The sequence below is a fragment of the Tricharina praecox genome (genome assembly GCF_024521635.1).
Source record: "Tricharina praecox strain CBS 144465 chromosome Unknown BZA05scaffold_46, whole genome shotgun sequence".
Classification (NCBI taxonomy): domain Eukaryota; kingdom Fungi; phylum Ascomycota; class Pezizomycetes; order Pezizales; family Pyronemataceae; genus Tricharina; species Tricharina praecox.
This window is the reverse complement of record NW_026250448.1, coordinates 16,504-43,957: the sequence shown is the minus strand read 5'-3', so window position 1 is coordinate 43,957 and position 27,454 is coordinate 16,504. Positions and strand designations below refer to the sequence as shown.

At 55.7% G+C, this 27,454-nt stretch overlaps 8 protein-coding genes across 8 annotated transcripts; 5 read left to right on the top strand and 3 right to left on the bottom strand.

The window, feature by feature from the left end:
- Positions 1-1,844: 1,844 nt before the first annotated feature.
- Positions 1,845-2,713, bottom strand: BZA05DRAFT_210548 (uncharacterized protein). Its single transcript, XM_051479608.1, has 2 exons — positions 2,391-2,713; positions 1,845-2,327 (listed from the first exon to the last, which is right to left on the bottom strand). Exons 1-2 carry the CDS (start codon positions 2,471-2,473, stop codon positions 1,961-1,963), a joined length of 450 nt encoding a protein of 149 aa, XP_051334835.1. The 5' UTR covers positions 2,474-2,713; the 3' UTR covers positions 1,845-1,960.
- A 4,522-nt stretch (positions 2,714-7,235) lies between these two features.
- On the top strand, positions 7,236-8,421 carry BZA05DRAFT_344810 (pectinesterase-like protein; the record flags this gene model as incomplete). The annotated part of the gene is made up of 5 exons (XM_051481144.1): positions 7,236-7,316; positions 7,368-7,433; positions 7,485-8,052; positions 8,104-8,240; positions 8,326-8,421. The coding sequence occupies 5 exons, from the start codon at positions 7,236-7,238 to the stop codon at positions 8,419-8,421; spliced, it is 948 nt and encodes a 315-aa protein (XP_051334834.1).
- Positions 8,422-9,168: 747 nt separating this feature from the next.
- On the bottom strand, positions 9,169-10,325 carry BZA05DRAFT_210471 (uncharacterized protein). Its single transcript, XM_051479606.1, has 2 exons — positions 9,625-10,325; positions 9,169-9,526 (listed from the first exon to the last, which is right to left on the bottom strand). The coding sequence occupies exons 1-2, from the start codon at positions 10,154-10,156 to the stop codon at positions 9,225-9,227; spliced, it is 834 nt and encodes a 277-aa protein (XP_051334833.1). The 5' UTR covers positions 10,157-10,325; the 3' UTR covers positions 9,169-9,224.
- A 666-nt stretch (positions 10,326-10,991) lies between these two features.
- BZA05DRAFT_210478 (class I glutamine amidotransferase-like protein) lies at positions 10,992-12,832 on the bottom strand. Its single transcript, XM_051479607.1, has 2 exons — positions 12,571-12,832; positions 10,992-12,516 (listed from the first exon to the last, which is right to left on the bottom strand). Exons 1-2 carry the CDS (start codon positions 12,718-12,720, stop codon positions 11,278-11,280), a joined length of 1,389 nt encoding a protein of 462 aa, XP_051334832.1. The 5' UTR covers positions 12,721-12,832; the 3' UTR covers positions 10,992-11,277.
- Positions 12,833-14,478: 1,646 nt separating this feature from the next.
- BZA05DRAFT_319733 (anticodon-binding domain-containing protein) lies at positions 14,479-15,253 on the top strand (the record flags this gene model as incomplete). Its single annotated transcript, XM_051480425.1, has 4 exons — positions 14,479-14,525; positions 14,580-14,921; positions 14,972-15,095; positions 15,170-15,253. Coding segments are annotated over 4 exons (597 nt in total), but the record flags the coding sequence as incomplete, so codon positions are not given.
- Positions 15,254-15,595: 342 nt separating this feature from the next.
- Positions 15,596-17,587, top strand: BZA05DRAFT_449426 (S-adenosyl-L-methionine-dependent methyltransferase; the record flags this gene model as incomplete). Its single annotated transcript, XM_051487360.1, has 3 exons — positions 15,596-16,489; positions 16,543-16,911; positions 17,537-17,587. The coding sequence occupies 3 exons, from the start codon at positions 15,596-15,598 to the stop codon at positions 17,585-17,587; spliced, it is 1,314 nt and encodes a 437-aa protein (XP_051334830.1).
- Positions 17,588-24,249: 6,662 nt separating this feature from the next.
- On the top strand, positions 24,250-25,194 carry BZA05DRAFT_422752 (uncharacterized protein; the record flags this gene model as incomplete). The annotated part of the gene is made up of 5 exons (XM_051485815.1): positions 24,250-24,312; positions 24,597-24,893; positions 24,934-25,020; positions 25,051-25,145; positions 25,179-25,194. 5 exons carry the CDS (start codon positions 24,250-24,252, stop codon positions 25,192-25,194), a joined length of 558 nt encoding a protein of 185 aa, XP_051334829.1.
- A 5-nt stretch (positions 25,195-25,199) lies between these two features.
- Positions 25,200-26,596, top strand: BZA05DRAFT_210352 (uncharacterized protein). Its single transcript, XM_051479605.1, has 3 exons — positions 25,200-25,353; positions 25,411-26,023; positions 26,079-26,596. Exons 1-3 carry the CDS (start codon positions 25,320-25,322, stop codon positions 26,254-26,256), a joined length of 825 nt encoding a protein of 274 aa, XP_051334828.1. The 5' UTR covers positions 25,200-25,319; the 3' UTR covers positions 26,257-26,596.
- The last annotated feature ends 858 nt before the right edge of the window (positions 26,597-27,454 follow it).

Sequence of the window (27,454 nt, the reverse complement as noted above, 5' to 3'; positions counted from 1 at the left end):
ACGAATGGCGTCCGGCCGCCGTCGTGTACCCAGTGCAAGCGTAGCAGTGCCAGTGGTTCGGATACGAGCTACGTGCGTGCAGCTCCGCAGGGTTGGCCTCGACTTTGCCCGTGGAGAGTCGTTCGTGATTGGCTAGTTCTCCTACGGGCCATGGCCAGCCAGGATGTCGGTTTGCGAGGGCTCCTTGCCGCCACTCCAGGCCGACAGGCGTGAAGGGGGAGCACAGAGGGTATAGCGAAGATAGGGGTTGACCGTCTATTCGAGGGATGATGATCAAGAAAGAAGAAGAAGAAGAAGAACAATGGGACCTTGCCGTGCCAGCAAACATTAGTTCTCACCACCGTTGATGCCTACTACAGTACTGGGACAAAAAGGATTGGACAGTGCCGATTTTACATCAAAAATGGCCATTTTCAACCACCGATACAACCACAACGTATCGAAAAAATTCAGAGACCATTAGGAGACCTCTGTAACTACACCGACAACGATATGGGAACTCCTCACGGAGTTCTGAACTGTTGTTTTGGAGCAATACCATACGGGGCAAAAGTTTATGGTTGCCAAGTAGCTTTTTGTATGGGAGCCCCTCTCTCTCTCTCTTTCTCTCTTTCTCTTTTTTTATTACATACAAGATGTAATGTCACTTTTCAACTCCTGCACAATACAACGTCGTACAGCCCCAGTCCGCGAGGAAAGTCTTCAAAGTTTTTAATGATGAAGAAGCTTGTGATTCTGACGCTTCTGTGAAAGAGACGATTTTTTTTCGACCGGTAGAGGGTCTGTTTTGGTTGCATGAAAATGGTCATTTTTGGTGTAAAACGGGCTTTGTCCAATCCTTTTTGTCAGGGTACTTTACTAACCACATTCGTTTTCTCCTGCCGGCAGCCTGAAGGCTGAGTCATCCTTCACTTCCTCCTCTCGCCGACAGCTCCTCCTCTCGCCGACGGTTACTCCTCTCGCCGACAGCTCCTCCTCTCGCCGACGGTTACTCCTCTCGCCGACAGCTCCTCCTCTCGCCGACAGTTCCTCCTCTCGCCGACAGCTCCTCCTCTCGCCGACAGTTCCTCCTCTCGCCGACAGCTCCTCCGCTCGCCGACAGTTCCTCCGCTCGCCGACTGACAACTCCTCTATCGCGTTGATCAGTTCATTACGAACATGAATGTATCAAAGATGTGACTTTCGCATTTAGTGTAATTTACAGTACAGTCACTGCGTGGATTCCCGACTCCACAGCCGGTAGTTAGCGTAAGGGGTGTCACGTGATATCACCGAGTGATATCTGCCTTGTACTCCCTCCGTCACCCGAAAACAAAAACAAAAACCGGAAACCGGAAACCCCAAAATCTGAATACAAAGGTCTTTCAACCGGGTTTAACACGGAGCTTCCCCTCGATTCCCCTCACCCATTGCATGGGCATAGAAGTTGACTAGTGACCATTAGACCACGTGGGGTTTTTTCCGTGCTGGATACAGGAATTCGATGCTTATACAGTGGTGGGAACGGACAAGCTCCCCGTCAGCACGCCAATAACTCGACCGATACACGGACGTACCGGTATGTGATCTTTACGACTGCCCGCTGTTGATATCTGGACACGGCGTGTGAACTGTACTTTTCACCGCCCAGACCGGGAAGTGGCCTTGGTACTTATAGGTACTTGCACGTTGAATCATTACAGGTATCGGGAAGTCCGGAGCGGTCAGTGGCAGCGCAAACATCGCCATACGACTAACAAAAGTAATAAGGGAGCAGCTCGAGGTCAATGGGCTTTAGTACGCGAACCTCCTATACGATTCGGTCGTGTGTAGTCGATTTCAGACATCGTACTCCGCAGCCACTACTCGTCGTCACCGTACGTCTTACTACCAGCACCACCGCTCCATGACCAAAATTGTCAGTGCCAGTATATTATTCCTCGCAATTACATCCCCACCGCCACCTCGCCTCCACAGTCATCTACCTACGGCGTCCCCTTCCCCTGCCGCCGCCGCCGCCCGTAGTCTCAGTCGGCACCGCAGTATCAGTGGCCGTCTCAGTGGGCTCGACCGTCGCAGTATCAGTATCAGTGGTAGTGGTAGTAGTGGTAGTCTCCGTCGGCTCGACGGTAGCCTCCGTCTCCGTCGGCGGCGCCTCTCCCGTAGTAGTCGTGAATCCGCCCCTTCCAGTCCCGCCCCCACCACCCCTACCCCCGCGTCCGCGTCCCTTCCCGCACGTGCCGCGACGGCGGTATGACGTCCCACGATTGGCGTGGTCCCGCGCGTACTCGGCGAAATAGTCGTCGGAGGCGGCGACGATCGGCGCCGGATCTGCAACGTCGCGTTTACTGCGTCGGGGGAGTCAGCGGTGTTACTTGATGGGATGGACGGATGGGGGAAAGGGAGAGTACGGGTTCTCGGGCTTTTGCGCCACGCTGAGCGCGGCGAAAAGGAGGACCGCCGGCAGGACGAGTGTGAGGTGCGTGAGGTGCATGGTGTGATACTGTTTGCTGTGCGAGCGAGAAGTTGTTTCTTTGGGGGGCGACGACGTCTGGTTATAAGCACGCGGAGTATAGGGGTAGCTATCACTCGCTCGCTCGAGATTGCTACTCGTGGCTAGTGCTCTGCTGTGGCTTTCCCGGCGAAGCTTAGCTTAGCTTAACGGATAGTTAACCGAGCCAATCGTGAGGAGCGGTTTGCGCCTCCAACAGCGATAGCTCGGATCTGCTACGGGAAATCTTTGAATGGTTGGGTCACTCATTAATCAGTCAGCCCTGTACTCATATCACCATAGCACTTTCCAACCGCCATCGAGTACCGCCGACTGCTCTGTTGATATTGTGGGATACGTTCTGGTATCTATGCCTAATCCAAAATAACTTGTTCTTTCTCTATTGTTTGTCCCTTTGCATCGTCGCATATATCGTCGCATAAGCAGCCTTTGTTGCCCAACTTGTGGCTTCTGAGTTCTCATCGTTGCCCCTGGCTTCTCACCAGAACAAGCGTCTTATCTTCAAGCCCTCAGCCTAGTCCGACCATAATCTAGCATATGATCTGCAATGAAGCGCCCAATATGCGAGGAAGCGGGGAGAAGAAGTCGCGGCAAGAGAGAGGCGCGTGCAGAGCCGAGCGAGATGCAGTACCAGTAGTAGTAGCTAATATGCGCGCCGACGGTGTGCTGCGTGTGTGGTCAGACGCGGTGGCGCATGGAGAGATAAACAGAGGCCACCGGAGGAGGAGGAGAAGCACCTTGTGTATTCGGATGGATTGGCGGCAGAAACATCCCGCACACATATCTTCCGTACCCGCTCGGACGTCCGGGCACGCGGATATCGGCAGCGGAATCGACTGCGCGGCGAGAATGGCGACGTTGATGATGCAGTAATCCTCCCAGCCCACGCTCCTCGGCAACTACGTTTGTCCGTATATCCTACCCGCTGGCCACTACCGCGGCAGCAGGAATGGAGACGGTGATCGCTGAAATCGAAAGATGCGGCCCAAGGATGTCGTGCGGGAGTACTTCGCAATCAACTAGAGTAGCATACCGAACTCGAGGCAGGGCACCTCTTACGGAGATACCTATGAGCGCTATCAAGCTTCGCTCCCAACGGCAGGGATGGTACCCGATCACGTATCCTTTCTAGCTTGACGTAACTCTAGAATAGAGATGGGGAAATGAAGAATGAATGAGGATTTGAAGTTCTATTCAACTTCGACGAGCCATCTCATGGCGAAATGAAGAATGAATGAGAATTTGAGGTTCTATTCAACTTCGAAGAGCCATGTCATACGGCTCTCCTCCGCTCCCTACAACGTTCGATGTCCCGCGATCCGGCTAGTCTAGCTGACAACAAAACCAGTCAGATCAACCCATCCGGCTAGCCTCTCCGTCTCCTATCTTACCGGATCCTCCATCTATCCTACATGTTTTCCTCTCATAGCAGAGCGGAGCCGATGAAAGGGTGTATGTAACATGTTATCTTTCCCGAGAGTGTTAGAATCTAGATGTTGGACCGGCGAGCACATACCCATACAACATCCTCCCCAGCATTCGAGAAACATCAGAATAAACATATCGATCCACAGTACCCCTGCCGGGAGGGTCTTACCGCAACGGTACCGAGGTAGGTATTCAATACCCGGTTCCCGGGATCCACCCAGAGCGCTGGGAGTCTGGGAGGGCAACAAGGAAGCAGGTCGGCTTCGGCCCCGAGTTCGCATCTTCCCTCAGCGCTCCCCCGCTGTTGGCGAACCGCAGGTCCCGCTCCGATCCACACGGATGCACGGCGGATCTGAGGACGAAACCGTCGACATTCCCTTGCCATCGGGTCGTGCGGCGGATAGAAGCATTGCGGTTTCACTCGAATCTGGCATGTTGAAAACAAAACCGCGACACGAGGGGTAGGATCGTACCTCGGTACATGGTTCATGCCGCGATCACTCGCGGAAAACTAACTACAGACTCCTAGGACGGAAAGGAAGACGGGTTTAAAGTACGCTACGTACTATAGACTGTATGGACTGCATGGACCGCCGCCGACCCGCTTCCGCCAGATCCAACTCGCAACAATGACCCTTGCGGCCGTTCGTCCCCAACTGGCAGTTTTGAACCTTGCTATTGTGCGTCGTATTGCCTGTTCCGGTGTCACTGCTACTTCTCTTTATCCTCAGTCCCTTCTCCTCGTCAGATATGCAGTCTTCATGGCCTTCCTGGCTTACTAGCATTGTCCTGGCTTCTCACCAGAATCAACCTCTCTACAGTTTAGGCCCCCAGCGCGAGTCCGGCGACGGCGACGGCTATCGTCGCATCCTCTGTCTGAGGCCTGGCTTTATCTCATTGTTTACACGAGCTCGTATCCCTTTATAAGCAGTCTCCTTTCTCATCTTCTCGTATCATTATATCAATCAAGTCAAGTTGTTCTCCCAGTTTCAAAAAGTAGCAGCATGCTGGCGCCGAGTGCTAGTTCATGTATAGTACCTACTTCCAAGCAGACAACCGTCCGCGCGGACTGCGCAAGGCAAAGCCGCTGGAGCCTGGAGCCTGGAGTCGCCGAAGGGACTATCAGAGAGCTGACAGTGCTCTGGTATCGGGGTGCGGTGATGTGTTGAACGGCCCTCAAGTTAGTACTTGATAGAAGTGGTGGTTTCAGTCCGAGGAGAAGGCTCATACCGTGAAATATGAGATCTCGCAAGTTTGCATGGTTACATACGAAGTCTGCGACTCTGTGCGAGATGTTGTGAGCAGCGCACCCGTGATGGGGAGCAGCTACGGTGCCGGAGATGTGATATCCTTCTGCTATGGCAGTACCCGCATCTGGTGCCCCCACTCCCCCGCCTCCTGGTGAGGGGCGTAGAGACTGAGGCGGATTGGTGTCTTCCGTGAGCGCCGAAGATTGGGGAGACCTAGTCGGGGCCTGGGTGGGGCCTTGTGGGGACCTGGTGGGACCAACTGTTATGGAGGAGTTATGGCGGAGATGCCCAGTATTATCGAGGCGAGACCCGATATGGTCGCTCAACGTTTAAATGTTTCAACTTTCTGCTGTCACTATTTCTGTTCGTCCGGCTCGTTTTGTTTTCTTCTCATCATCATCATAGCCCCTGTCACACTGTGTATCGTGAGGCCCGTCACCCCAAGTCATCACGCCGTGGACGCACAGAATCCCAATGAGCAGCGATATGTAACACCAGTTCTAAAATCCGAGGGCGAAACCCACCGATAGATCTGCCGGGCATGTGTCACGGTGTCACCTACCCACCTACACGGACGCAGACGCGGGACACGGGATTCCGGAGGGTAGATAATCCGAGCTCGCTTCTCGGGAGTCGGAAGCGGTGCTTGTGCTTGTGCGAACGGTGAACCGCAGTGTAATCCAGTCATCGCTCGTTGTTCGCGGCTGGTGCTGGTGGTACCTGATACCAGCCGGATGCGAAAAGGAATCGACTGAGGGTGGGACCGAGAAAGAGGCAGGCCATGGGAGACAGAGCTGGGATGAAATCGGATGCCTCCGGCCACGCGGCGTGAGAAGCACGACCGTACACCCACTCCCATCGCGCTCGGAATCTCGGAGCGCAGAGAAAAACCCGAACCCAGGCAGCTGGAGCGGGGGACCCCACACGCTCGCTTCCCCGGAATATTGAATACCCACCGGCATGGCCAACTTCCCAGATGGGCATGTGGGGGAACGTACATACATAAAATCTGGCAAAATTCACAGCTGCATCCGACCTGCAGGCAGGGAGGGCATCAATCAATCGATCAATCAGTGCTGGACGTATCCGGGCGGATGAATAAGAATGACGCGTACATGAGAAGGTTTCCGGTATACGAGGCACGAGGCACGAGGATGGCGGCTGAACTGCGTGCGTGCATGGTGGCGTCGTACCTGCATGGTGGCGTCGCGTCAGCGGGACTGGACGGTGGACACCGAACACCGAACACCGAAGCTGAATAGCCGCGAACGGGCCCGTAGGGACGGCGACGAGAGCCGGTGGTGCGAATCGTGATACGGCGAGAGCAGCGGATGCAGAGGTAACTACTACCTACCTATGGGGATCCGCGAACGGGAAATTGCGAAGATGGTGGGATTCGCGCCTTGTGGGTTTCCATTGAGATTGACGGCCTTCCTTCCTTCCTTCCACAGCCCTGCGCTCTCTCTGCGACAACGACGTATCTAACTACGACACCCGCCGATCCGGATCCCCTCGATAGCCCGAGCGCCCGAACCCCCAACCCGGCCCCGTCAAATCTGGCATGTAATATAGTGTCCGGAACCCAGCTCCTTCGATTCCGCGCTGCACTCTAGCAGGGCCGAGACCTGCGGGCAAATAAGCGTTTCACACCAGCTCGATTTCCCCACGCGGTCCAGACACACCTCCGCTTAATATCTAGGCGAGTAGAGTATATTTCCCCGCAATGTATGTGGGGACAAAGTAGCGGGGCTAGGGAAGACATGGGCAGGGGCCGGGGGTGGCGGGGGTGAAGAATGCCTCGGTGAGTTTATACTCCGTAGTCGGTTACGATGCGATTCGGACAATCGCCATGACACCGAGCCGAGCGAGCGATTGACAGCGGAGGGATTGCAGAGACGATGGGTATAAAACCAGGAGGAAGGACCGGCATAATCTACATCCTCCACTGCAATTCTTTTCGCACTCCTTCCCCGACGATGTTTTTCCACCTCAGTTCGGTATTCGTGGCGGCCACTGTGCTGCTGGGCGTCGTCTCCGCTGCGCCTAATCCAGGCAAGAAACAGTACATGCGCAGAGCTGGAAGGACCTCGCCTCCCACCGGATGCACAGTCGTGCGGCAGTCAGCTGGAACTGGGGAGTACTCCACGGTATGTGCTGCGTGTCGAAGCGGGTTAAAGTGCGGTGGCTGATGAGAACAGTTCCAAGCAGCCGTCAACTCGCTGAGCACCACTGCAACCGGGACTCAGTGCATCTTCATCTACCAGGTGTGCATCCACCATCCTTGAATCCCCGCGGCAGATACTGACCGGTTCTAGGGAACCTACAACGAGCAAGTCTACATCGCCGCGCGCACCGCACAGCTCACCGTCTACGGCTACACCACGGACACGAGCACATACACGTCCAACACCGTGACTATCACGCAGGGGCTCTCGCAGGACGACGTCTCCAGCAACGACCTAACAGCGACACTTCGCGCTCACAACGTCGGGCTAAAGGTGTACAACATCAACCTCAAGAACACACGGGGCAACGGGAGCCAGGCGCTCGCCGTCTCCGCGCAGGCCACGCAGCAGGGCTACTACGGCGTGCAGTTCATCGGGTACCAGGACACGATTCTCGCGAACGAGGGCAACCAGATCTACGCACGCTGCTACATCGACGGCGCCACCGACTTCATCTTTGGACAGCGCGCGCGCGCTTGGTTCTATAAGGCCGACATCCGCATCAAGGGAACGGGTTACATCACCGCCAACGGAAGGGATAGCGAGAGCAACGTGAGCTACTACGTCATCACCGACTCCGACATCCAGGCCGCGCCGGGTGTCACGATCGCCGCCGGCTCTACGTACCTCGGCCGCCCGTGGAGGAACTACTCTAGAGGTCTGCAGCCCCCCAACTCTGCCGTGCTGGAAGCAGCTAACACATCTGCAGTCGTCTTCCAGCGCACCTCCATGAGCGCCGTCGTCAACTCCGCCGGCTGGGTGCAGTGGAACAGCGGCGATCCCCGCACCGACAACGTGTACTACCGCGAGTATCTGAACACCGGCACGGGTTCGCAAGGCACCCGGGTACGTCCCCACTATCCCCACTATCCCCACTATCTCCCATCTCCCATTCCCCATTTCCCGTGCAGACTAGTACTGACACCCCCAGGCCTCGTTCTCATCGCAGCTCACAGCACCGGAAACCGCCGCAAACGTGCTAGGAAGCACTTACACCACCTGGGCAGATATGAGCTACCTGTCGTAATGGCAGCAGCAGACTGCACAGACTCCTTTCGGGGGAGTTGTACTTGTAGCGCACCAAAAAAAACAATTTTCCGTTGCCGTCATAAAAATGAGATGATGCGAGTGATAGACTGTGTGATAGTGATCGTGACATGTCCGGACAACAGCTGCAAGTGGAGTGAAACCCAGTGCCCACTCCAGTGTCCATTGCCAGCAGTGGCGACGGAGATCCTCGGCCTTCACCCTTCATCCTTCATCCTTCATCTTCAGTCTTTGTATAGGTACTCGCTTACGCCGCACGCCACCGGTGACCGAGCCGATCGAGAATCTCCAATCGCGATATCCCAGATTCCCAGCATCACGACTCGCGAGCCCGAGCCCGAGCCCCAGCCCGAAGCGACCAAGTTCGAGCACTCCGCACTCCGCACTCGCGGGTATCCGTTGAGCATTCGGGCTTTCCGTGGGTTTCTGTGGGTTTCCGTCGAGACTCGAGAGGTGCCGAGTGCGCTGGAAGTCCGGGCATATTCCGCCCCAGTGTATTGATTGTACTGTCGTTACTTCGTGCGTATGTTCGTGAATCGTGATCTGCCGTGGCCCGTGGGTGGCGTGGATACGGTACTCCATACTCGATACTCTGTGATTTTTCGTTTGGGAATTGCTAGGGATTGCTGGGAGCCTGGGAGAGGTCTCCGGTTATAGGTGGACGCACCTCGAGGACGAAGAGTATGAGGATTGCAGCTCGCCGAGGACTCTACAAAGCAATAGGATCGTCGAGTGCGAGTTCAAGTTCCAATCGCGTGTATTGCGTGTATTGCGTGTATGTATTCAGATAAACGGATGCATTCCTAGTATCCCTAGGTAGGTATAGTATTCCCCACCATCTACATCGACGGCAGAAGCACAGAAGCAACGAAGTCGGAAGAACTGCAAGTCTGTCGAGTAATTTCCAATGGACATCTCCATCCCCATCTCCATCCCATCCCCGCCCATCCCCGCCAGCAAAAACAAAACAACAAGCAAAAAGCAAAAGCAAAAGCAAGAACGCCCTCCCCCCACAATCCCCCTCCCCCCTCCCCCTCCCTGATCCCCAGTTCGCAAAGCATTTACCGTCCCGGATCCGCCCAGGCCTATCCCATCCCACCATCTCGTCAGCCCTCTCATCCCTCTTCACTCCCCACCTCCCCCCGCCTCCCTTTATACCCCCCCGTTAGACGGAGGAACTCACCAAAGCAGCGCAAAACCCGCCCGTCAGCCCGCCAGCAGCAGCAACCACGCCGATCCATCCGATCCCCGGCGCCCCCGACTTGACCATCCGCTCCGCGTGCGGGATGCAGTGGCCTTCGCGGCGGAGCTGCTGCCGCATGGCTGGGTTCGATGTCATCAGGCGCGGGGCCAGGCGGAGGATGGGGATCATCGCTTTTCTGTTTTTCGGTTGAGGGTGAGGGTGAGGGTGGAGAGGCGGCGGTGAGACGGTTGAGGGGGGAGCAGGAGCAGGAGCGGGACAAGAAGGCTTTTAAGCACGTCGCACACCCTCGTCTCGTGCGGGGGAATGCTGAATAATGTGTAATAACAAAAATAACGGAGTCCTGCAAGTTGCTGCAGCCAAGCTCTTTTTCCGTCCTGTTGTGCTGTTGTGCTGCTGTTGTGCTGTGGGGATGGGGGGCACTGGGAGGAGGGGGAGCACGTACTCCACTCCACTTCGACCGTCGAGTGGCAGTCTGGCAGCCCGGCAGAGGCAGATCCTCGATGGGCCACATCAGCCCACCTCTCTGTGCTCACATCTCAGTGCTGATAGATACCCCGGTCCCACGCACATCCTCTCGACTTTGCAGGGAGGTTGCAGGGAGGTTGTAACTTGCATGTATGTAACTTATAACCATCGAGATTCGAGAATGGCTGGGGTATCGCCGGATGCGGGAGGTGTCCGCTGTCGACTCGGGACTCAGGAGAGTGCAGAGTGTGGCAGGTGAGACTGTGGAGAATGTGGGGTAGACTACCCACATAGGCACAAGGTGGAGTACGGGGTACATAAGCCGCCGTCGCCGTCGTTGGTGGCTCGTCTGCACAGTGGGGTGTGGCATGGGTATGTGCCGTGACTATGCGGGGGCTGGAGGAGTGCTCGCGGACTCGCGGTCGCAGTCCATCGAGGAGGGCCCGTATACCGCACAATAAAACCGTCGCTGGAGAGCTTTGTATGAATGACTATCGGTAGAGTACTCTATGGGGGTGCCGTGGAGGAGAGCCGTTGCGTCGCGTCCGAGCTTCAGCAGTAACTTCTCCACCACCGGTAGTAGTGAGAGTCGCATGTGAAGGAAGCCTCGAATATCTACTCGAGATGACTATTAACCACCACAAACGTAAGCACGGCCCCAATATATACAGACTTCACGATTCCCGTCTACAGAAAACCGCTTCTTCGCGGATCCCTTCTTTTCCCTCCTTCCGAACCATTCGGAACCCCTTCAGAGAACGCCTTCCCTAGGAACCCCCTCTCGAGACAAGGACCGAGCGCACAGCGGCACCACTCCCGAAGATCCGGCAGCAAGTACCAGGATTCCCCACACTGCGCCTTCCCAAACCCAATCCCCGCCGTCCCAAACCCTGACCTTCCCCCCCTCTCCGCAAGTCTCCAACTGTCAGCAACTCTCACTCTCAGCAGCTCTATTCAATTCACATCACAACACGTCAAAGCAGATCACATCACATTCCATTCGCACTCATGAGGGAAAAAAAGATCATGGTATTTCAATTTCAACAGGACCAGCACATCCGCCATCCCATCACTGCAAGCCGAGCAGATCCAATATAAAGGAAAGAAAAGTGAAAGAAAAAAACCCAACCCAAATTAACACCTTAACCCAACCCATCATGTTCCGTCCTAAGCCGCGGCCGCAACCTCCGCCTCCCTAGCAACGACCTTCTCCGCGGCCGCAAACGGCTCAATCTTATGTTCCGGCTTGACACCGACGCGTTCCTTGGGGAGCATATCGACGAGCAGAGGATTCGGTCTTCCAACCCTCGCCGGAATAATCCCCGCCTGCTCCCTCTTGTACGTCTCACAGTTGTCCATGTAGGCATCAAAGAGGAACGCGGAGTCGAGCGGTCCGCCCTTCGCCTCGGGATGAAACTGCGTGCTCATGATCGGGCGGGTGCGGTGGATCATGCCCTCGTTGCTCCCGTCGTTGAGGTTGACAAAGTACTCCTGGAAGTCGGCAGGGACCGTCTTCATGTCGACCGCGTACCCGTGGTTCTGCGACGTGATGTGGCAGCGCCCCGTGGTCAGGTCGAGCGCCGGGATGTTGTGGGCGCGGTTGCCGTACTTCAGCTTTACGGTCTTGGCGCCGGCCGCGAGCGCGAGAAGTTGGTGCCCGAGGCAGATGCCCATGATCGGGCCGGAGTACGTGTCCATGAGCTTGCGCAGGTGGTGCACGGTGGGAGAGCAGTGAGTCGGGTCGCCGGGGCCGTTGGAAATGAACACGCCGTCGAAGTGGTGGGCGACCTTGTGGATCGGGTAGTCCCAGGGGAAGACGGTGACGGAGGCGCCGCGGGCGACGAGGGAACGCAGGATGTTCTCCTTGACGCCGCAGTCGATGACGGCGACGTGAAGGTCGCCGGGCGACGATACGTGGAACGGCTGCTTGGTGCTGACCTTGGCCACCAAGTTGATCTGCTCGGGGTCGACGAAGGCCTCGTCCTGGTCGGCGTCGTACTCCTCGCCGATGGTGATGCGGGCGAGCGACGAGCCCTGTTCGCGGAGGAACGTGACGATCGAGCGCGTGTCGACGCCCGAGATGGCGGGGATCCCCTCGCGCGCGCACCAGTCGCCGAGAGACTCGATCGCGGTCCAGTGCGAGTACTTCTCGGCGTGGTCGGCGACGACGATGCCGGCCGCCTGGATGTGCGGGGACTCAAAGTACTTGAGGAGGCCGGCGTCGTCGCGGACGTCCGACGGGACGCCGTAGTTGCCGATCAGCGGCTGGGTGAAGACGAGGATCTGGCCGCGGTACGACGGGTCGGTCATCGACTCGGGGTAGCCGACGAGCGAGGTGGTGAAGACGGCTTCGCCCGAGATGGTCTGGCGGGCGCCGAAGGAGGTGCCGTGGTAGACGGGTCCACCCTAGACACGGTTAGTTCCACATAGCACAGGCCCTTGTGCTCGACGGTGACATACCCTGATGGTGAAGGTAGCACGATCCTTGATGGTCTTGGGGGTGCTGGCGCCAGTCGCCTGGTGGGCGGTGTTGACAACGGTAGCGAGTCCCCTGCGGGCAAACGCAGCGGAAGGCTTGAAGCCCCTGAGAAGGATCTGTCGGGAAAGCATTGTGTTTAGGACGAAATCGGGTGGAATTCTGTTTTCGAACGAAGGTGTAGTGTGGCGATCGGTGTGGGTAGCGTTTTAGTTTGAGCTGTTCTTCCAGATGTGGTCTGCGCAACTGTCAGTGGACGAGGTCCTTGTCGATGGAGGCATCATCGTGACGAGCATACCTGAGAGGTAATCCTTCGAGAAAGTCAGCACGATCGATCACAGATCAAAAGACAGAGTTCCCTCTCCCGCAGAGTGTGAAAGGACGGATGCAATATGAAGCTGGGGAGGAACGGGGTTGAAGAAGGGAAGCCGAGCAGATAAACGAAAAACAAGAGGCGAGAAAGAAAAAAAAGGTGAAAAGAAGGATCACGGAATTGCCAGCGTGCGGCCACTAGCCCGCCGTCTAGTGCGTTCACTAATGACTCCTCCTCGAAGGCGGGGAAAGGGAGCGGACAACATCGATCGGGAGACGGGTGCTTGATGATTCACGTACCTGAGAAGTGAAGACGGTGGGAAACAATCGCATGCGTGCAATCCGTGTATGACCCTTTGTCACGGTGGGTATTCTCGTATACGAGAAGAGGCGGGTGTGGGGGGTGCTGTTCGGTGGTGGTGGGGTTCGAAGTGCGGAGACTGCTTGATGCTGGAAGAGGGAGAGAAGGAGCAGAAGAGGAGAAGGAGTTCGGGAGGAAGACGATCTTATGTATCCGACGATCGATCAATCGGGGTTGGGTGAAGATAGCGAGTTTGTTTTTTTTTTCGTCTTGGTTCCTTGTCGGGCGACCGGGATGGGCGAAGTCAGAAAATTCTGTTGGGTCGAGATGACGACGGCGAGCACGAGGTGGAGAAGAGATCTAGAGCACTGCTAGGAGGATCACAGCCACAATGCGGCAGGATGTCGCGATGGATGCGGCGATCAAGATGAATCTGGTTTTCTTTCGGGCTCTCTCGAATGCGAATTGCGGTTGCGGACTGGCTGTCTGGCATGTTTCGGCGAAGGACTGCGGGGCAGGAGAGAGCCGCATGATAAGATTGGCGATGCGATAGAGATATCAGATGCCGCGGGCCACGCAAGATGCACTCAATCAGATCGATCTAATCTTATCTGCGCCGGCCGCAGCCTCTCACTCGCTCCCCACCACGAAACCGACAATCGATAACTGTCCCCATTGAAGCGCAATCCCAAATTCAGCCCTCTTCCCCACCCCTAATTGACCCCAAATACCCCTCCATACAGCGATTCATCCATTCTCACTTCGCCTCCCCCACTTGCGCCCATCGCCTCGCGCGCCCGCCCCCCTGTCCCCGCCTCCTCTCCGCATCGTCCACTCCCCTCCACCAATCCCCCCCCCCACACTCCGACTTGAGGCTCAACTCTAGCCAGGTTACAGCCCCGTCGAAACTTATACCTCGTGACGATAGCTGCCGACCTCGGGTTTCTGCTGTGTTTCGGTTCTCTTTTCTTTTCCTTCCTCTTCGTGTGTCTGCCAGTCAGCTCGCTCAGCTCTTTTTTTTTCGCCTGTTCTTTTCCCGTCCCGTCGCTCCTTTCCAGTCCAGTCCCAGTAATCTCCATCATCCCCACGAACGACGACGACGACGACCACCAACGAACAACCACCCAACCCACCAACCCAACCAACCGCCCCCATTCCCGCCCGCCCACCCGCCATCATCCCATCCTCCGTACATCGCCAATCCACGCCCACAGCCACAATGGACCGCCGTCCCACTTCCGTCACCCCCTCCTCCGCCCGCGGCCCCGCCAACAACGCTCCAGGCCCCAACCCCCTAGCCGCGCTGGACTGGGCCCTTGGCCTCCGGTACCCGCCCCCTCCACGCGCCCCCGCCCCTCCAGACTAACACCGACCTCGCAGCGTCCGCCTAACCACGATCCTGGACGACCACATCTCAGGCACAGTGTATGCCTACGACGCGCACACGTCGACGGTGTCAGTGATCACGTCGAGCACGCCGTCCGGCCCGGGCCCCCACGACATCCGCATCGTCAAGGTGTCGTTTCTCAAGGACGTGGCCGTGCTCGCTGTGGCCGCGCAGCCGCGCAAGGGCTTTGCGGGGGCCGAGCCGAAGATCGGGCGTGTTGGGGGTCCCGCGCAGAGGGAGGGCCTGGCTCAAGCGGAGGAAATGAAGAGGCTCGCGAGAGTCGGCAAGGGAGTCACTAGGGAGGGCCAGGATATATTCGATGCGTTGAGCAGGACGTGAGTGACCTCCCGATGGAGGGGGGGCGTGGGCTAATAGGGGCACACAGCATGCCGTGTCGTTGGCATGAAAAGCAGATTGTGGTGCTCGACTCGGTCATGATCTCGGAGCCGTATGGGCTGGCGGAGGTGAAGGGCAACGACAGGAAGGCGGTGGATCGGGTCAAGCACGTGGTATGTTCAGTCCCCCACTTCGAACGCCGCGCGGAATGCGATTGTGACTGCACTGCTGACACAACCCCAAACAGCTCGAGGGCGAGAGACGGAAGCTGGAGACGGGAAAGAGGATGGGGACACCGGTGTCGGCGGCGGGAGACAGGAAGGGCGGTTAGACGGATTGCTCGTCTTCACTTGTTGCTACCTATATCTACACGTGTTTTTTTTCTTCCACCTCGGTGTCTTTCTATGGTGGTTCTATGGGCTGAACTGTACTCTACAACGCAACCGAACGATGGCTTCGGGCGCAAGTGATGTCGCTCGCGAACGGTGGTGGTTGACGCATAGTGGCCACGCTCTCGCTTCGCCTGTCTGCCTGCCTGCAAGTGCGGCTCTGCGATAGAAGTTTACCCTGCAAACAACCTGCCCCACCATGCCAAAGTTATCCCCCACCACCCATCCGGCCCGCCATCCAGGTCCCACCTCCAACCTTCCGCTCCCCCACCACTCCCTTAGCCATGGACCCTGCCTGGACCGACGCCGACGCAGCACTCCTGCACGCGGCCTCGACGCACGACATCGCCACACTCACCGCCCTCCTCAAGACGACCAGCGCGCAGGTGCAAACCCCCATCACGCTCACGACGCCCCTGCACGCGGCCGTCTCCTCTCTGTCCGCCACCTCCCCCCCCTCCGAATCTCTCGCAGCCGCAGAAACGGTGCGCTTACTCCTCCTCAACGGCGCGATCTGGAACGACGTCGATGCGAATGGGGATACGCCCGCTTGTATTGCTTTCCGGGCGGGAGGTGCCGGTGGCGCAGGGAGCGCGGCCTATCAGTTGCTTGTGGAGGCCGGCGTGAGGGCCGAGCTGATTATGGCTAGGTTTGGAGTGTTGGGGAGTGATGATGATGATGATGATGATGATGATGAGGACAGTGGGGACGAGGGGGAGGGGGAGGGCGGGGAGGCGCTAGATGGGGGGGAGGGGGATGGGGGGGCACAGGGCGGGCTGGCGGATGGGTTGGGTGAGGGAGGGCCAGAGGATGTTAACGCGGAGAAGTATCTCGCGAGCAAGCTCGTGTATACAGGCGAAACACTGCTGGACGACGAGGCGAATGGTGTGATGATGCAGTGGGAGACGGGGATTATGGTGAAGAGTGTGGAGATGTTGTTGCCCAAGGGGGAGGTGGGGGAGGGTGGGGAGCGGGAGGATGGGAAGGTTGGCAGGAGCGTGCTCAATGTCGGCTTCGGCATGGGCATTGTCGACACCGCGTTCCAGGAGCGGCTCAACGCCGAGGGCGGCGGCGAACACTTCATCGTCGAGGCGCACCCCGACGTGCTGGCGAAGATGCGGAAGGACGGGTGGATGGACCGGGCTGGTGTCACAGTGCTGGAGGGCCGGTGGCAGGAGGTTTGTATCCCCGTCCCACCCTTCCAACAACCCACTCACACAACCCCCCACAGGCGCTCCTCCCCCTCATCTCCTCCGGGCGCACCTTCGACGCGATCTACTTCGACACGTTTGCGGAGCCGTACAGCGCGCTCAAGACTTTTTTTAACGAGCTCGTAATTGCGCTGCTCGCGCCCGACGGACGCTTCGGCTTCTTCCACGGCCTCGGCGCAGACCGTCGTGTCTCCTGGGACGTCTACACTCGCGTCGTTGAGATCGATCTGCTCGATGCTGGATTGGAGACGTCGTGGACGGAGGTGGAGATTGATGTGGAGGATGGGGAAGGGGGGGATAGGGGCAAGGGAAAGGGGGTGGTGAGTGAGAAGACGTGGAAGGGCGTCAGGAGACGCTATTGGGATGTCGGCGGCGTGTATCGCCTGCCGGTTTGTATGTTCTTGGGGTAATGGAGACTGTACTGTACATAGTCAACGCGAGGGTTGGATTGCGCACAAGTCACTCGATCACTAAAAGTACCGATCAGATGGGAATGGCAATATGCGTACGACATTTACGCATCATACCCCACCTGAGTAGCTGATAGCTGATAGCTATACGGAAGCGTGCAGATCGTCGATGCTGTCCACACCACCACCACCTTCTCCTTTTCCGCATCCACCTGTATATAACGCCGTGGCCATCCACCTCCTCCGCCTGATCTCTTCGAGCACTCCTCACCACCATATCCTCCTCCCTATATCTCACTCCACAACTCCACAAAGAAAAGAAAAAGATGCCCTTCCGCGCAGCCCTCACCCGCTCACTCAGACAACCACAGTCCTGGGCACTCATCGGGATCGCGATGGCCTCGGGCGCGGGCGCGTACGGGTTTACTTGGATGCTTGTTAGTCCCCTTTCCCTTTCATTCTTTTCACCTTAGAGAGTAAACTGCTGGGGGGGATGGGGCTGGGGGGGCATTTGGGGGGAGGTGGGAGGGGGGAGGGAGTGGACTGGGGGGACGGCTGGAGGGACGGCTGGGAGGAAAGGGCTAACACGGGGATGGGCCGACAGGACCAGGGACAGGGCGAGGCGAAGAGGTTTAAGGCTGAGCATGCGAAATAATCTGGCAACTGGGGAGGGGACAATTGTAGCGGGGTAGGGCGGGCTGCTGGGTGCGGGGTGAACACTCGAATTCGAATAAGGCGGAATGCATTTCCGGGGAGCGCGTCTTGGTATTCGGCATGGTGGGATCGGCATTGGTGTCGGCAGTGGGAGTTGGAGTGGGATCGACGTGCTGTACATACTGCATGGAGAATCACTCGTTCCGCCAGGCTTTGGCGAATGGAAGATTATGGAATGAGGCCATGGTGGCGTTACACGGGACGTGGGGTCTATACGGGGTACTTTGGTTCTCGAAAGAAAGGTTCAGATAAGTACGGAAGCAATAATGCTGTCGTCGGTATTACGGATCGGGCGGGCGCTGTGTATGCAGATGCGGCTGACCCGCTCAGCTCTGTGCATAGTAAGTGCATGGCTATTATCAGATATCAAATATCATACCTGTCGGCTGCCTATGTGGGAGGGGGAAAGCCGATCAGCGACAGTGGATAATGTCTCTCTACCTGCTGCTGAGCATTCGAGTCCATGTGTATCGTGTACATACGGCGGTAGGTATCAGCTCGGATGTGCAACATGCAACATGACTGATCATAACCGCTCACTCGCCATTCTAGGTCGAGATGCGAGTTCGAAATGTGCCATTCGCGAGTCGCAGCCGGCACTTACTCTCAGGATCTAAACGAGGTGCAATGCTAGCACTGGGCGGGTTGTGCATGGTTGAAACCGCGGATCAAATGTGGGAATCACTCATCACTCAGCACGCGCCGGGAGCCGCGGAGGGCAGCGAGTGCTACTCGGTGTCGGTATCTTTCCTCGCTGTCTCTTCTGTTTCTGAACCGTATATACCCTCAGTACTGGCCTTACGATACCCGGCTCTCCAGGCTGAACGTTTCGGCGCCGCCGCTCGTGAAATATGGTAACCACCCTGCATGCAGACCGGGAACGTCACTCGAGTGATGAACAGTGAAGTAGTGAGCTTCCACGGTTTCCATCTGCGCCGCTAGGCGCAAAGAGTGCAAAGAGAGGCAATGGGGGCATGTCGATGAGGCGGATATCGCTTGTTATACATGGCCTCTAGGCGGGAACACGAAGTATGTACTGTAAAGTTCCTGAACTCGGAGAAAAGCGGTTCTGGCTGGATGCTTCTTGAGCACCTTGGAGCTGCGGCGGCTTGTTGTGGGTGCCGGTAGAACAGCGGCGACTCGTGGACGGTTCTCAGTTCTGTCAATCAATACTTGAAAGTTCGGAAGAGGCATCTGTAGCTTCTGCTATCGCAGTAAGGGCGATGATATGTGTGCAAGCCTGCCAGGCAGAACTGGTATTTCATAAATGGACCGGCCACCAGACCAAGCGACCGGCTCCCTGCCAAAGTGACTGGATATACGAGGTAGCGCAGCCATTGGTATCTTCAGATCACTCGTGATATCAACACACTACACTGCGCCAGCGATTGAGCCTACTTTTCGCAGCTTCCGCGCTAGTGTCAGAGCGCTCCCCCACTACAGTTTGTTTCCCTTCACAACCTTTACTTCTCTTACACTTCACACGAACCTAAGATACTCTCTGCTCTTCCTGTCGACACAATCGGAACCGACTCTTACCTCTTCTTCTTGACTTCCACCTTACCACCTCACCTCTTACACTTCACGAACCTGAGAATCTGAGATACTCTCTGCTCATCCTGTCGACACTTTCGCAGCCGACTCTTCGCTCTTCTTCTTCACTACCGCCTTACCACTACCCCTTCCGTTCCTCTACAGACGATCACCAGTTACCCTCTAGAAATCGTATTTACACGACCGAAATTAGCGGTCAATCCTTCGTCACCACCATCGAAATTCATCTCTGCTCATGTTTTTCAACATCATATAGTAAGTAAGCACATCCACCACAAGAGTACGTTACCCATTCCCCAACCCGAACTTAGCAAACGAACAACCCGCTGACGAAACCTCCCAACTCAGAAGAATGTCTCCGACAAGTTACTTCGCCGGCCTCCGTGCCATGCTCAACAACACATCCAACCGCCGCACAGTCGAATCTCGCCGAGCTGAAATTGACAATGACGACGACGAGGAGGTTTCCTGTGACGCCCTGGAGTCGCAGGAGTTGCGTTGTGATAGCGATGACGACGACTACAAGAACCACCAGGCTGCCACCACGGTTACCAAGGTGGCCGACGATAATGAGATTATGTCTTCCCCTCACCAACCGCCACCACCACCACCACCACCACCATCAACTGCCGATGTTAATGAAGACAGGCAAGACGACGACGACGAGCTCACCATGGTCTCGCCCCCGCCCCAGGCAGCCAGAATATCCACCGGGGCTGGTGTACGGGGTGACGGCGCCACGTGTCCAGCGCGTATCAACGGCCAGCCGGTTTTGCTTGCCTTGAGGACGACGTAATTCTTTGCTTTCCAGGCCGAGGTTTCTTCTTCTTCTTCTTCTTCTTCTCTCTCTCTCATCACATACCGAATAGACGATCAACCTCTATATCTTTTCTTTCGTCTGTATGTACTCTCCTCTCGATCGCACCTCCGGCCGCGAGAGGTGTTGGCGAAAGATTAAGAACCGTTCGCAAAAGAGGAATCGAGGTGGTGGAAAGGACATATGATTGTGACAGCAGTGACGGTTGCAGCAGATTCCAGACGCCGGAGCCGCTGTGGAAGCGGCGGCTGTTGAAACTTGAATAGCGACACCACCGGCGAACGGGACACAGCGGAGGGATAATCGTGAGCGAGCAGCGGGGTCATGGGGCGATGTAGACCGTTATGGCGAGTACGATTCACATCTATATGTGGTTGATTGCTGGCAGGGGTGGATGCCGGGAATGTAGAGTAGAGAATCGAGATGAGTAGTAGCGATGCCGTGTGGTGGAGCTGGTTTGGGAATGTGTATATTGAGGCAAGCCCCAGGGCTGGCCGCTGACCAGCGGAAAGTCCGAAGGTGTTCGTGCGTTCGGGGGGAGGTTCGGCCCGCGGTAATATGCAACATCAGTCACCGGATGTAGTAGCACTCCTAAATGATGACGTGGGTATTCGGACAGGTTGGGTGGTAATAGCATGGTGGCTGTGCGAATATCCACGCAACGATCTGGTAGACTACACGATCCTTGAGATCGTGTTAGTCGGGCGGATTTGCTTCCACAGCAAGTAACGGTGAGAGATGGGAACTGTGTCAACGGACAATTACAACGAAAACAGTAGGTACAATGATCTACCACGGTACAAAGCCAATGGTCAATTCGTCACACTTTACCCTCGATGGAAAATGAATAGGAAGGATTCTCTTTTAACCGAGATAGAAAATGACTGGCAACATCTTATTTATAGAGACAGGCTGGACAGAATGCCACATAGCCTCGTTGGTCGCCGTCCCTCTCACTGTCTGCAACCTGCATAATCTTCACGACCGCAAATATCATTCCTGATCCCTTCATGGTCATGTTTTCTGGTGATGACGAACGTACTATAAAGACAGACTAAAAAAGATATCCGCCTGTCCGCCGCCCCTCTATCCAGCCGTTGCAGAATATTCCGAATCGGCAAACGATAGTCGGGATTCTTAGGCATTGTGTGGGTGATGTTTGGTGATCCATCTCGGCTGTTGATAAGATGAGATGAGACGCGTACGATAATCTCCACGTGAGATATGCATGGCTAGGATGCTGCTCACGGACGCGATGAGTTTTGCGCCCCGCTATTCCTCACCTTTCTCGCGATTCAGCCCGCCATCACCGCGACCGAGCGTCCTACCTCCCGGCCCGTCGTATGCGCAGCGATGCGTGGCTTACACGAACTCCGTCATCGCGCCGTCCATCTATTCGCAACCAGGTCACGTTCATCTAGTCCTACCTTGGCATTGATGCCGTCTACACCGCCGAAACGAAGCTGCAACTGACGTCGCACGATCGTTCCCTTCCGAGCCCACCGTCGCCGAGATGATGACGAACCTGCAAAGTCAATGTGGCCGACGCGGGCCAAATCCGCAAGCTCGCGTCCAGCTAGTACAGTGAAATCCCTGAAGGCTTCTGTCGGACGTTTGCGATCGCGACACTTTACTCGAGCCGTGACGCCGCGTCACGTCTCGACACCCACGCTCGATACCACTGCCGCACCTACCTAGGCGCCTGCCGAGCTCGACCGCCTGAACTGCATCGTCGCGCCGCTGTATGCGGGTATCCGATCGTTGCAGCTGTTTCTGGCAACTATGCGCCTTCGAAGGCGCATCACTACCGTACCGTGGTACGATCTACGAACCCTACTTCCTCGATGTGTTCGGAACGCCAGGGCGCCACCACGATCGGGTTCAAGCAGTCCCTCTACGGGAACGATACTTCCTTTCCCCGACCGGAACATTTGAAACGCAGCTCGTGCACGCCGGCAGATGGTCGGTCTACTATCTACGTGATCCCGATGGCGTAAATCCCGGAAGAAAGGGCACTCCGCTCACATGTTGCCACCGCCCAGCTCAAACGGTAATGCGTCGACGGAGAAAACCTTGTCGACAGCTGTGAGTAAGGCGGATGGGGCGCGGATCGCTGCTGGGGGTTCTGCATGCCAAAGGTGAGGGGGAAGCAAGCGGCGATCGTGGAGATTGCGGTCACGTATATGCGGGCCGTCTCACGGTGGAGGGCTAAGGATGTTGGCCAACCGCTGGGGTTTGGGTGCATCTGAGGGCGGCGGTTCGAAAAAAGAGATCAAGGCGGAGATCAAGGCTTGTGTGGATCTTTTGCACCGCGCGCGAGGCTTCGAGGGCTGGTTTTTTGGAAGGTCCGTACGCACATTCATACCAAGTGATTACTGCGAGTCTGCGACATCGAGCGTTCAATATTCGGTTCCTTAGGCAAGCATATCGGTGAAGGCGGAACATGGGCGGAGTCGGGCAATCGCTGTTGATTGCGACTGGGATATACAAAATAGACAAAAGCCCGGTAATAAAATCCATCAGATGAATCATCTTCTTTTATTTACTTTTTGTGTTCAGGGCAGTCAACCGTCCATTCCGTCCGTCTTTGAGGTTGCCCGAGACGGGACGGAATTAGTCGGGCCGAGGAGAACAAGGACTATATTCTTCCGGGCTGGTGAATTGTGGACGGATACCATAGGGCCCGGAATGGACTGGGACACTAGGTAGGACACTGCTGGTGGCACGGCGCCACACAGCGACGCCAGTGTTCGGACGTGTGTCTGTGCGGCTGCAGATCACAGTGTCTCTCACCGCACAGAACTTTCACCCAATCCTCGTTCCTACTTTTAGCACTGTCTACTAGTCTGAGCCCAATCAAATTGTTTGACGACTCTAAAAATACTGCTGAATGCTGAGAATTCTGTTCCGTTACCGCTACTAGGTATAGCCACCGCGCGACTACTCCGTAAACCAGTACCGTAGTCAGCACAGCACGCTAATGCTATCAGGTACCTATAGGTACCTGTCCGGTATCCGGGCATTTTATCCCCCGGACGGGACGGATCATACCTCTGGAGAGCCTGCCGGGGACGTACGGACGGTTGATCGCCCTGTTTGTGTTCCATCATTGCTCAGCCAGCACGACCGCGCCCGCACAGGGGCCGGCAGATAAACCGCATCGTCCTCAGTAATGGACAAATCTGCAGACTTGGTTGGGTTCTGTCCGGGCTTTCGGCGAATACCGTACATACCGGTAGCAGTTTGATCGCCCTGCAAGGCAAATCTTCAAGGCAGGCTTCCCGTAATAAATACTATCCATATATAGAACCGGTACCCATCTTACACGCTGCTAAGCTTGCTCGTGATGGAGGCTGGAATAGACGGACGTGGCAACACTGCAAGAAATTGCCGTAACTCACATTCCCTGGCCAACTTGGCGAATCCCGAACGAGCTTTGCACCGCGGGCCTTAGTACCCGAGGAAGGAATATAATGGCCACTGAGTCGCCTAAGAAGTGTGTCTAGAAAAAGGGTCGCGGAGTCTCAGCGTTCCTTTCTTCCCCGGATCTTCATCGTTTGCTGAAGGGAAGGTTTACTCCATCATTCAATGTCGAAACGCACGCCCTCAGACCACCACACCCAGAAACCAACGCCGGCAGAGAGGCGCCTACCGGCAACACGGCCCGAACAATCGCCAACACCGTCGCCAGCCCAACAGAGTCAGGTTAGAACACTCCGGTTTCCGCCATCCCGCTGGCTGTCACGAAGGATGATTTCAAGACTTACCTGCTCGGACCGCTCGGATACGATGGCTTCCTCCTATCGATGGTCCAGCCAAGTAACTATGCGGTGGCGACTGTTACTCTCACGAAGGGGGAGCCGGCAGCTCTTTCAAGCTGCAACCCCGGCAAAAAAATCTACCCGTACTATCAGGAAACTGCCCTGGTCGTCGACTGCGACTTTCTCGGTAGGACGCCGCTGTACAGCGCATCAGAGTCGACGATGAAGTAATGCTCCCGCCTTGCGCGTGCCGAATCCCGATTCTGAGATGCTGATTGAGCGTCTAGCATTGTCGCCGTAACCAGCCCCGCTGGCCACGCATATGGATCCTGGAAATCTCGTACACAACCTCACATGTGGTTACGGGACTTTCTGCCGCCCGATCTTGATGCCCAAGGCTATCAAGTGAGAGTTCTCCCTTTTACAACTCAGCTCTGATGGAGGGCACGAATACACCTTCCATTCAACACCATGCGAGAACACTTCTCAACAGTCTGGCCGGCGAACGTAATGCAGAAAATGTGGGCGCAAGATGTATGCGATTTGCTGCGAGCTACCGCTAATAGATCTACACAGGAGCGGCGCCGTTCGGTCATCTTCATAGGCCATAGTCTCGGCGGTCTGGTCATCAAACACGTAGTTAGGCAGCATCTCGCCTCTGTTGCAACTTGCGCGTCATTGATCCTTACACTCTACAGGCACTCGTGGATGCATCTCAATGAAACAAAAAGTATGACAATGGTCTAGCCATCCTGGATTCGTGTGCTGCTCTCTTTTTATTCGGAGTCCCCTGCTGAGGACTCCCCATCGACAATTAGAGGACCTTCGTGAAGAACCAGAAGAACGAGTACTTCATTATCGACGTACGACAAGGCTCGGACATCCTACTGCGGGACTATCGAGTTTTCTTCCAGTGCGTCAAGCTCAAGCGCTGTCAGATCACGTCGTGCTATGAACGCAGAGCCACTCAAGGCGTGGTTGTTAGCAGCCTCACCGGACGCTGGACAAAAGGTGGCGCGATGATGCGGGTCGTTACGCAGGAGTGCGCAACCTTCTGTTTCCCTGCCAATGCCATCCACATGCAGCTCGGGATCGATGTCGACCACTCGAACATGGTCAAATTCAGCGACGGCTGCGATCATTGATACACCACAGTACGCGACAGACTATCGAAGTGTGTCCGGAACGCTCCGGGTATCGTCGAAGCACGTTTGCAAAGCGCCGCGAGGGGAAATCATGATGGTATGTACGAATACTGGCAATACTTCCCAGCTTGAATACAGGCTAGTGAACTGCGAGAAAGGGCAAGGCGGAATGATAATCAAGCTGGGACAAGGCGGCCGGAGGGGCCCACGTTTGCTTTCCGGGTATGTGCTACCGATGCTGATACACTTTACTAGGGTCCGGGAGTTCTGATATACTTGAATGGATATCCACGATTCCATACCTAAGTCACCATAAGCGTATCAGCGAAGGGCGCCATAAAGGTACTGGCGAGTGGCTCTTTTAAAGGGAGGAGTACTGTGATTGGAGATCATCGGATGTTTCGATGTTGTTGCTTCTACGGGGCGATTCGTAAGTTTCCGTGTGCCTCTTCATCAGGAAGTACTCTCGTCTTATCAATCCGTCTAGCTGGAGCCGGCAAAACATACCTTGCACCAACAGTCATCGACTCTTTGCAGGGTTCGACGTCAGAGAAATTAGGGTACTTTCACTGCCATCGAGCCGAAGAAAATTGCCGACAACCCGAGAGTATCCTGAACACGCTTATCCATCAGTTTGTTCCGACGGAAAAAAACCAACTTTCGACGCCGATCGTCGATATCTACCATAAGCGAGAACAGCAAGGACAAACGTCTTCGCGACTGAGCTTTATGGAAAGCCTGGAGCTCCTTGTTCAACTCACTGATATCCATCCCCAGGCCACGATCTGCATTGATGCTTTGGACGAAGTCGAATACGGAATCCCGTTGCAGTTGTTGACGTCGCTGAAGCACGTCGTAGAGCGATCAAAGAACTTAGTCAAGATCTTTGCGACGACTGGAATGGACACCGACATCGTCCGGCAGTTTGAGATGTTTCCCAGAATTGACTTGCAACCTGACGACAACGTCACCGACATCAAGCGGTTCGTCGAATCGAAAGTTCAAAGCATTATCGACGACAGGCTACTGCTTGATGGCAAAGTTGACAGTGAGCGCAAAGCTGAAATACGCGAGGTCTTTTGTAAACGATCAAAGGGAATGTAAGCGGGCCACGACGACTCCAGATACTGATGACTGTTACTGATTCGTCGACAGATTTCAGCTTGCCGCGCTTGACATCACCGAGTTTTTCTGCGACATGGTCACACCAAGGGATGTAAGGCGTAGTCTGACGTCCCTTCCTACCACCTTGACGGAGGCCTACGGAGAAATATACAAGCGCATTCTGTCCCAGAAAGGCAGCGCTGCTCGACTAGCACTGAACGAATTCTGATGGATTCAATATTCATACGAACCAGTTCGATCTGAGACCTTGCTTGATGCAATCACGGTCGAGATTGACGACTCGGGAGAATTCTCGCATGCCGCGGTGCAGGCGAATGCCTTATTGAAGGTTTGCCAGAGCCTGGTCGTTCGGGACGAAGGTCTGAATGTTTTCTGGTTTGCACATCTTTCCGTGGATGAGTACTTGGAGACCCAACTGCCCACGGTTGATTCTCATGCGGAAATCTCGAAAGTCTGCCTTTCATTACTCTGCAAATCCAGCTCTTGGGACGACTATGACACAAATCACCAAGGAAGCGCAGTATGACGACCGACACCTGTTGTTATACTCGGCAGTCTTCTAGCCGTGGCATATCGCTCGTTGTCACGATGCAAGCAGCAGCAGTCATATCTTTACACTTCTCTGGGATATATTCGAATCGGGGAATAGCCATCAGCGATGGCACCGCTATCACGTTTTGTGTATCCACGTCAACTACCCAAGAGACATTTCCTAGCAGCGATCGAGAGCTCTGCAGAAAACTAGTTGCGATGTACTTTTCACCATCTGCGTGTATGGGTTAGCGCAGAAGTTGGTCGCCATATTCGATTCCGACTTACCAAAGACGGCCCGCATAGATCAACTACTTCATCAGCCATTCTTTTTTCGGGGACCTCGACGTTGCCGGAATGCTCATCGACCGGGGAGCCGACATTTCGATCGTCGATAAATGGGGACAGATGCCTCTGCACATAGCCTCGTACCGAGGGAACGAAGCAGCAGTGTTCTACATAGTCCAGTCCGTCCGTCCTGGGCCTCGGACCGGACTGGACTGTATCTCGGCAGTCCGTCCGGGAGCTGTGTTTGGACGGACTAATCCAAAAGGTTTTGAGGTCAGGACGGACTGCAGTAGACTACAGTCGACTACAGTCCAATGCCAAGAGATGGAGAAAAATGTTTTCGTTCAGTAATCGCAAAATCACGGCCAACTAAGACGGAATAGAAAGCGAATGGAAAACGTCACGTGATGGAAAGATTCCACACTAGAATGTCACGTCATAGGGAAGAGTTTTTTCTTGCTTTAGTTTGGCGTAATCTCGCGATTTCTAGAAGAAAAATATTTTTTTCATTTCTTGGCATTGGACTGCAGTCCCCTCCATTACTCGGGATCCATGGATGAGACGGACGCCTCTACACTTGGCTTTAT

Coding starts and splice junctions, on each gene's coding strand:
- BZA05DRAFT_210478 (XM_051479607.1), bottom strand. CDS start 12,720: ATGCTTTCCCGACAGATCCTTCTCAGGGGCTTCAAGCCTTCCGCTGCG. Junction 12,517..12,570: donor GTGCTACCTTCACCATCAGG/GTATGTCACCGT, acceptor AACCGTGTCTAG/GGTGGACCCGTCTACCACGG.
- BZA05DRAFT_210471 (XM_051479606.1), bottom strand. CDS start 10,156: ATGTGGCCCATCGAGGATCTGCCTCTGCCGGGCTGCCAGACTGCCACT. Junction 9,527..9,624: donor GCGGGTTTTGCGCTGCTTTG/GTGAGTTCCTCC, acceptor GGGATGGGATAG/GCCTGGGCGGATCCGGGACG.
- BZA05DRAFT_210352 (XM_051479605.1), top strand. CDS start 25,320: ATGTTTCGATGTTGTTGCTTCTACGGGGCGATTC. Junction 25,354..25,410: donor TTGCTTCTACGGGGCGATTC/GTAAGTTTCCGT, acceptor CAATCCGTCTAG/CTGGAGCCGGCAAAACATAC. Junction 26,024..26,078: donor TGTAAACGATCAAAGGGAAT/GTAAGCGGGCCA, acceptor ATTCGTCGACAG/ATTTCAGCTTGCCGCGCTTG.
- BZA05DRAFT_210548 (XM_051479608.1), bottom strand. CDS start 2,473: ATGCACCTCACGCACCTCACACTCGTCCTGCCGGCGGTCCTCCTTTTC. Junction 2,328..2,390: donor GCGCAAAAGCCCGAGAACCC/GTACTCTCCCTT, acceptor CCCCCGACGCAG/TAAACGCGACGTTGCAGATC.